At 50.1% G+C, this 8786-nt stretch overlaps 1 protein-coding gene across 2 annotated transcripts; it reads right to left on the bottom strand.

Annotated features, from left to right (window-relative positions):
- P2RX5 (purinergic receptor P2X, ligand-gated ion channel, 5) lies at positions 1-8196 on the bottom strand. Of its 2 annotated transcripts, XM_009871917.1 has the most exons (10): positions 8018-8196; positions 5785-5935; positions 4589-4660; positions 3476-3551; positions 3037-3133; positions 2571-2651; positions 2307-2442; positions 1328-1464; positions 966-1059; positions 1-87 (listed from the first exon to the last, which is right to left on the bottom strand). In XM_009871917.1, exons 1-10 carry the CDS (start codon positions 8152-8154, stop codon positions 1-3), a joined length of 1068 nt encoding a protein of 355 aa, XP_009870219.1. In that variant the 5' UTR covers positions 8155-8196. The 2 variants fall into 2 exon arrangements, with proteins under 2 accessions (XP_009870219.1, XP_009870221.1); XM_009871919.1 differs by lacking the exon at positions 4589-4660 and having other exon boundaries at positions 8018-8154.
- Between the last annotated feature and the right edge of the window lie 590 nt (positions 8197-8786).

The raw sequence follows: 8786 nt of genomic DNA, 5'->3' as shown, positions 1-8786 counted from the left end.
TTACTTTACTTCCTCGTACTTTTTGCCTCGATAAAAGTTACTCTTTTTAATCAGATACAGCAGCACCAGGTCACAAAAGAAAGCTCCCTGCAAAGACAAAGAACTTGTGTTTTGGTGGAAGAGGAAGCATTCTGATCTAATTAGCAGTGAGCACTCACTAAAGAATAACTTGCAGAAGCTGCATTTTCCTTCATACTCCATGTAATCTTAGAGGTATTTAGACTACAGGGTACATTTAAAATGCCACTATGTCAGGACAGAGACACACTCCTGACTGACCAGGCAGAATAGCAATAAGTCTGCTGGAGCAGTTATAAACCAACTGTCCCATTTCATCCTCCCAACAGCTAAATGAGGCACCTGGGTCCCAATACGTTACTTTAAGAAAATACATTCACTTACCGCTCCCATGAGAGCGACCCCCGAGCCAATATTGATAATGGTGGGAATGATGTTAAATTTCCCTGCCTAAAATAAAAGAGGTCATGAAGTACTCCATAAAAGAACCCAAGAAACAAATTTAAAGGTGTGGTATTACGCAGGGGAAGCTATGAGTGCCTCTGGGTGTGTTTCATTAACAAGCAGCAGGCACAGCCACAGAAGATTTGCAGTGAATAATCTCGGAGGCTAAAGGTCTGCGTGCGTCTCGGATCCAGCTGTCCATGGCTGCATTTCTGAGCTTGGGTCACCCCTGGATGAGGCTTCTTTTTTCTGCAGTGCCTTCGCATGGAAAACAAGTCTCTGGGACAGGTTGATTTCTGTCAGACTTTAGCCTGTTTTCAGGTGGAAGAGATGCAGACTCATCCACACTCCAGGTCATCTCCTTACGTAGCACTGACTCCACGTGGATGGTTGGCGAGAGCCTGTTCTCATCCCGGAGCTGCCTTCCCACTGAGAAATCCCACCCCCTTGTTCCCCCCCTTTTTTCTCTCCCAGCTCTGAAATACGCTGGCCTGGCACCTCACCTTGCCGTTTACCATCACATCAAAGCGGATTCCATATGCTTTAATGAGCGTCCGGTAGTCAACCCCCTCCGCATCCCGGTAATATTTGGCAAACCTGGAATACAACAGCGCTGATTTTAGCTCCATTATCTGTCCCCAACATACAAGAACATACTGGGTTTTGCTTCAGAGTTATTCCCGATCAAAAACTGCTTTAGCTTGAAGGATTCACCCCACGAGGATCCTTCCCCTCACAGCAACATGCGTGGCTGGGGCAGTGCCCGGCACAGTCTGGCACCATTTCACTGCCAACCTCCAGTGCCTGTGAGTCAAACCATCTCAGCCCAACCGTGAGGCTGCATCATATTCTCTCCTTTAGTTACCTGAAGTTGTACCCAGAAGAGATGGACTTTTCTGCAAAATTGTTATCCAGACGGCTAAAAGAATAGTGAGGATTACATTCAGAAGGGGCTTTATCAAGATCACAGTTCCATTCAATCTGAATTCCTATCACACCACCCTTAACGAAAGAGAGAGACAGCGTGAGTTTTTTAAGCTTAGTTCAATTAATGTTTTCAAATTTGTCAGATCCTTGTGCAAGTTTTCCTCGGGTATAAGAACAGTGACACTTCTGGTTACAGACACGAGCACACACACTTCTGGATGGGCTAAGTTCACACTTATGATATTAATCACATAACCATCGCTTTCCCTGTGCTGGTATCCTAGAAGGCAGTTCCTCACCCCAGGATGCTAATTTCATGAATTTAAGTGGCTGTAACATACTTCAGTAGAAAAGAGGCTCCTTTTTGCAGGGGTGAGGTTCATGAGTGCAGAAGCCTGCACAAAGCCTGCGCTGTTTTCACCCTGTGCTTCCCAGGATGCCTCGGACTGGCTCCATCTTCCCCCCTGGGCTTCACTCACTGGGTCACAGCCTGTTCGGTGCCGCAGCCCCAGGACTACAAGTAGAAACGTGTCCGTTTCCCACAGGGGAAGCCTCCTGGGGTGGTGTTCTCCAAGCAGAGAAGCCTCACCAGCCTTCCAGAGTTCTGGGTTTAAGCTAAAGCTGTAGTAATGTCAAAATTAAACAAAGAAACCATGCTGGCAGAGCAGAGGTTTGAGCAGCCCCGAATAGCAGAAAACCGACTCAACTATCTCTTCCAGAGGACCTATATTGCCTTGCCTGCCATTCCCTGGGGACAGGATAAATGGAACCAGCGTGATTTTAAAGAACCAGCATCTCTCCACTACACCCTGGACAGGAGAGAGCTCCCTGGGTAGTCTCCTGTGGCTCCTCTCAAAACCCCCCAGCGGGCAGTGCAGACAGCCCGGAAGCCACACGAGCCCAGGGGGCACTCCTACCTCCGAGGCCATTTCCTGGAAGTCACTCCCAGCCCACTGGATGATGTCCCCCAGGAGGAAGATGGGGCAGTAGGGATGTTCTGTGCTGTAGCGGCACCTCTTCAGGTAGGACTCGTCGGTTGCCAGCACATTCATCCTGCATGTAGGGAAGAGGGAAATCCACCTCTGCCTCAACCCTCAGGGAGCAGAAGGGCAGTGGAGCAAATCGAGGTCATTGATTCTGTGGTGGAGAGGATAGAGGGGTCTCTGAGCACCTGCACTTACTTGGAGAACTTAAATTTGGGGAAGAGGATTGAGTTCTTGATGTAAACAGTGAAGTTTTCTGCACCGGCGAGAAGGGGTTTCCTGGAAGAGAAGGGCTTGTTTTCTATTTTACGTTTGTATCCTGCCCACATGCTAAAACTTGATTTGGCATTTTAGGAACAGCTAGTTTTCATCCCGTGGCACTCAGCCAGCCGTGCCACTTTCCCTATGGTGCCAGCAAGGTCTTGGTGAGCAGTGTGCAGGTTGAGGGGAAGCCCTGAGAGCTGGAAGCAGCCCTGGGACAGCTGTGAGCCAAGCAGGGAGGAGCAGAGGGTCAGTCATGCCAGGGGGCCGTGTAGAGCTCCCTCCTGTGCTGGAACAGCCAACGTTCAAGCAAGCATCCAAGCAGAGGGAACCCAGAAACTGCCCTGAATGACACACAAGCCAAGCAACTCAAGCTTGGAAACAGCATGAAATGGCCACATACTTGGGCTTGGATCTCTTCTCCACTGGGCACCAGGCCAGTATCTCACAAGTCCCTCTGATACTGTCCCTGTCTTTCAAACAACGGCCAGTCTTAACCCCTGCAGCACAGACATCACAGAACAGGTCACAGAGAGCAGCCACCTCCTCTCCTTGCCTGCAGGACACACAAAAATCAGATGCTTTTCATTGCCACCCTCAGCCCCCCTCCCTGCTGTGAAAGGGCCTCTCAGCCGGAACATCAACTCTCTTGTTGCCTCTGAGCAGCCCCAGGGTGCTCTGGCCCAGCCACCACAGAGCTGTAAGCAAGGCAGCAACTGTTATTAAAGATGGTAAAGAAAAGAAAGTCCTTGCTACGCTCTGTAATCAGAGATCCCTGGGGTAGCCTCTGAAGGAACCTGCTTCTCGGAGAAACGGTGGAGGAGGAGGGACCCTTCCCTTACCGTTGCCAGCCACCACTGCTTTGCCTGCCGGGCAGTCCTCGTCCTGGTAACACACGGCATCAGGAATGCTCTCGCTCTGCAAAGTGGAAGAGGACAGAAGTGAGACCTGCGTCAGAACATGAGACTCGGAGGCATAAGAAAGCGCTGCTCATGGGGTGAATCCTCTGTATGATTGTGAACACCGAAAACGTGCAGCCGAGGCTGTAACTGCAGGTCATGTGCAAGCAGCTCCACAGCTTTGCACCACCAGCAACACCACGGCCCAGCTACGCCGTCCTGCTTTCGAGCTCAGCTCCATCTGGAGAGGGGCAGGCTGTGGAAACACCCAGACATCACCTCACTCACCAAGACCAAGCAGGAGGCCACAGAACTTCGCCTGCAGAGATGGCCCTAACTTCGATTCAAGCTACGAGCTCACTGAGCTCAAAGTTACCCTCCTGTCGGCTGCAGCCGCTAGAGGACAGCCGCGTCGCGAACAAGCTCGCTGTGCCCTCGGCCTGGGCTGCCCCTCTGCTTGCGATGTGGAAAACTTCATCTCTGCTACATGGAGACAGTGCTCCCTGGACAGCCAGAGTCCTCCTGCCCCAGGCTCCAGCACACTCTGAACCATGTCTCTGCAGAGAACATTTCAACACAGCATGGCAAAACCTCAACGCCTCTGGCCCAGAAGGGACAGTCTGGAAGGTACCGAGCACCCTCCCATGTCCTGAAGGTAACAAAAGCCTCAATACTCCACCTTTCCCAGCACGGGGCTCTTAGAAAAAGTCTCCTCTCCCCGTAACTAGACTGAGTCACCTCTAAGATGTTTTCCCATGGCCTTTTCCGACCCTGAGCAATCACTGCTTTAGTCTCATCTCCAGCTGGGCAGATGTCCAACAACTTCAACTAAAGTCGGCAAGGCTCTACATGATCAATGCCTCTGGAAATCAAGACAGCTGAACCTCCCAGGTTTGCAGTAACCAGTCTGATTTTCCCAACTGAGATATTACACCACAGAAAAAAAACTGTTCGCCTTTCATCCTTCCTGTGTTCGATGCTCCCCTGGTGTCCTCTGTCAGTTCTTACCCCCAGTTTTGTAGGGATCTGGGAGCCAAGGGGCTCAGTTCTTCCTACCTCAGGACACGTGGCTTGCCTCTGGTTTGGCGTCACAATCAGATTCGTCATGACAAAGAAGACATTTTCACCCTAGGATAAAAAAAATAAGGCAGGAAGAGTTAGAAAACCTGTTCTGCTCTTAAAATACCCATTACAAGGAAGATGCAGCTCTTTGCTCCCTCTCTCCTGACACTTTTCAGGCTGAGATACAACAACATCCTTTGTCTGGGTATTTGTTGTTTAGATGAGGTGGGTAGGTCTCTATGGTTTAAAGGGTTCTGCTTCAGAGACTGTGTGAGCAGCACTGCTGAGCCTTGCCTTGCTGGCTGCTCGATTCTCCTTTTCCATGAGGATGTGGTGCCTGATCACGGACCAAAGGCCCCGTCCCGGTGCAGAGCTGTGTGTGTTTGTCTCAGCCAGGGTCACGCTCTCTGCCCCAGCTGCACCGTTACAAGCCCGAGCTCACGGAGCAAGGCAGCCGGACACAGCGCAGGAGCAGATTTAGGGCAGCACCGTGGACACGTGATAAAACAAAACGCAGCACTTCTAGCGTGTCTGTAACGGAAAGAATACAGATCCCTTTACTGAGCCATTGGGATCACTGTTGAAGACATGCAAGGAGGGACCACTGCATTTTCGTCTCTAACATCCTTATTTCTGGCAGTGTAGTGTTTTCTCTGTATTCAGGCAAAGCTGCAAAATGCATGGCTGACTCCCATTCCAGAACCTTCCTTTCTTTGCATATTTACAGCTTCTATTTGGTCCCTTCCCCACATTCAGCAAAAAGCTAGAATAGGTAACTTTTCCCCTTAATGGTTTCCCCTTAACAATCAACCACCAAAGAAAAGCACAAGAAAAATGGGATTTCTCTCAACCCTCACTGCCTCCTGCTCTGCTACCTGGCTCTCTCCAGCCCAGGAGTGGAGGCAAGCAGACACTTTGCTCAGCTGAGCAGCTCCACTGACGTCCACAGGACTTCTGCTTGCAAAGTTCTGCTTGCCAAATATTACGGACCTTTACGAGAGAGACAAGGCTGCTTTGATATTTGCTGGAAAGACCTAAGAGAAGGCACAGCATCTCTTTCTTGTAGCCCACCTCTTGCTTATTCACAGGAAAGATCTGGATACATGACTTCAGCCTTTCCACCAGCAACCATGCTGCAAGATATCTTTCTACCTGAACTGCAGAGATGACAGGACCAGGGTGATGCCCACCTGTGGAGGGATGACGTAGTCTGCAACATCCCACAGCCTCTCCCCCAGCTCCGACGTGTTGGTGAAGGCTACCCCTTTCAGCTTAGTGATGACAGAGCTCTGGAGGGATGTGTCTGTATCCTGATAGCCTTTCTTAACAACAAACACCCACCTGTGAAGACACAGCAGGCAGCAGCATCAACAAGTGGGGTCAAGGGAATGAGTTGGAGAAAAATTACACCAAGACCAAACACTGTTCATGGGGAAAATCAAAACATGCCAATGACACCAACCCACGTGCAGCCAATACGACACAGTTAGAACAAATTCCTTCAAGTAAGCTGTGCTTATCTACAGCACTAGGGGAAAAGTCAGATTCAAGACCCCACACCTAACGAAATCTTCTGTGCTGTGCTCAGCAGCCGTGATGGGAAGGGGAGGACAGGGCTCTGTGCTCATCAGGATTAAAAATAATAGGAGGTTTGCAAGTTACAGTGAGGAGTATGGTTGGTTTCACAAATACATCTCTCTCCCGTTTTAGCAGCCTGCCATTAGCTACTGGTTCCACACCAGATCATGGCTGGGGAGATGCAATTCCAGCAGGGGAACTGCATATCACTAACAGAAATCTGAGTGAAAACATCTGTGGGTTAAATAAAGTGCCTCCAGCTTCTCCACAATACTGCCAAAGCCACCTGCCATGACGAAAGATCACCCAGACCCTTGAAGCAGCTCAGGGTGCTGGGACATGTTTGGGAGAGGGAACAAAGGCTGCGTTTGCTGGCAGAGCTCCCCTTTGCAGGGCACCGACCTGGAAAGGGAAAGCAGCCATCTCAGGGCTGAGCAGCACTGACATACGCTGCCCTTCATCCGCTACTCACAACAAACCTCAGTAATAACAACGTTCCCCACAGCTGGGAAGGTGCCTGTTTTTCTGAGATGCTCGGTTTTCTCTCCTGGGGGGCTACAAAGCAGACCCTTACATTCTCCAGAGCAAATTGGGGAAGAAAACAGCAACTACACACAAGAAAGGATGCAGAGGAGTTTGATGCTCACAACCCCTGAGGCAGCCTCTGAACAGGTGTGGGTACAGGTAGGCAACCAAGCAGTGAGACATCAGCATAACACCGCCCGCTGCCGTGAGCCCCTGCCACAAGGGAGTCACTGCAGGCACCGTCAGTGTCGGGGTCAAAGGTTTGCAGCAGGCAATAGCTGCCTGGGGAAGAAAATAGCCAGCACGGCCCAGGCAGTCTCTGAACACTCATGGTCACTGGTCAGGCCATATCCCTCTTGGACAGAGGATGTGTCCTCAGCAACGTTATCTATAGGATTCCTCCTTTGGCAGCTAATACATGCCAGACTGCTGAGACTTCATCTCTGCCCTGCTAACTAACAGGGGCTCTGAAACTGTACACTTCTCTATAAATAAACCCAGCACGTAAAAATGACTCTGCTATATTTAATCAGTGAAAACACGAGGTGTGAGAAAGGTGAAGGGACTCAGAAGCACAGACAGTGAGGGCAGAGACTTCTGAATCACGTTCTGCAAAGCCTCAAAAACTCAGTGAGCAACGGCACAGGCACCACAGAGGCTGGATAATTCCAGGTCTGAGCCTGCAAGCCGCAAGGAGTATCGCGGTGCTCCTTCCATGGCAGCGTGACCAGCCTCTTGCAGAACTGGGCCTTTTTTGAGAGGTGCTCTAGTTATCTCCATGCCAATTTGCCCTGCTCTGGAAAAAATGCAAGGCAGCTGACTTTCATGCTGCCTCAGCCTCCACAATCCCGGCTGCCGCAGCCCACTCTGGCAAAGAAAACTGCCACTTCGTGCTTCCTTCCCTCCCATCTAGACTCAAACACGTCTTGCAGACAAGCCCGGGTTTGTCTCAAGGCTCAGCAACCGTGGCCATAAATGCTGTTGTTTCTAATGAGTCAGGTGTTAAGGTTTGGCACCGTTCCTGCCGAATACAGAAATAAAGGCATAAATAATGCAGTACCAAGCCATAGTGCCGTTTGATGTATTCTTAACCCCATGTTAATCTGTAAAGTGGAGCTGAATCTGGCTGAATCTAGTGATCCCTAGCAGGTGAAAAATCAGTTATAATCTATCAGACATTACAAAATCCAGCTGTATAAACAAGCATAACTACCTGCATTAGAATCATAAGGCATAGCAGAGTATCCTACATTAATCTTCATCACAACAGAGCAAGCAAATACAACCACAGCACTACGTGAAACACAGGGTGATTCTTACCCCACCAGGTAAGCCAGGATTGAGAGCTGCACCACTCGATAGAGGATCCCCACCTTCTTGTTCTTCGCAATGACGTATTTCTCCGTCTTATAGTCAAAAAGCGATAGAAATAAACCCTTCCAAGCCACCTGCCCCATGCTCCCGGCTGGCTCTGTGCTGGCGGCTGGAGCAGGCAGCAGCGTTTGCAGCTCGCATTATCCACACGTGCTCTGCATGGAAACCTGACACACAACCTTCAGAGCCAGAGCCTGATCTCCTCCCTCCCGGCAGCTCCTCCCCGGCAGCAGCTCTTCGGTCGGAAACCTGCAGCTGTGCTAACACGAGATCCTTCAGCAGCTGCTTTCCTCCTAATTCACCCTCTGGGGAAGCCTCTGCCTCGGTTTTGCCCCCAAGCTTCATTCTCTCCCCCACAGTCACCAAATGTTTATAATGAAACGTGTTACAGCATGAAGCCGTGTTACAGCATAGAAGGTGACAGAGCTGTAGCCTCTCACCATTAAGGTTTAAATCCTTTCTTCAGCCTTTACATGATGGCAAAGCACCTGGTTAAATTTTTTATGTCTTGAGCATTTGCATGAGCAACGAGAGCTTCGCTCCTTAAGAGTCATCCAAAATACCTGCCTGGTGACCACATCTTCCCACCAAAACCCCAACTTAAGAAACCAATAAATACATTCTGGATGCAGTTAACGGATCAATCATCATCATGTCTCACTGAAGTGCACAGTAAGCGCTGGGCTAGGCAGATGCAGAACACAGCATCTGATAA

The sequence above is a fragment of the Apaloderma vittatum genome, unplaced genomic scaffold (assembly GCF_000703405.1).
Source record: "Apaloderma vittatum isolate BGI_N311 unplaced genomic scaffold, ASM70340v1 scaffold37166, whole genome shotgun sequence".
Classification (NCBI taxonomy): domain Eukaryota; kingdom Metazoa; phylum Chordata; class Aves; order Trogoniformes; family Trogonidae; genus Apaloderma; species Apaloderma vittatum.
The sequence above is the reverse complement of the archived record's forward strand: the minus strand, read 5'-3'. Positions and strand labels throughout refer to the sequence as shown.

Excerpts from the sequence above, each read along its gene's own strand:
- P2RX5 (XM_009871917.1), bottom strand. The coding sequence starts at position 8,154 with ATGGGGCAGGTGGCTTGGAAGGGTTTATTTCTATCGCTTTTTGACTAT. Across the intron at positions 4,661-5,784 it reads ACTACGTCATCCCTCCACAG|GGTGAAAATGTCTTCTTTGT; the intron begins GTGGGCATCACC and ends TTTTTATCCTAG. Across the intron at positions 88-965 it reads ATGTGATGGTAAACGGCAAG|GGAGCTTTCTTTTGTGACCT; the intron begins GTGAGGTGCCAG and ends TTGTCTTTGCAG.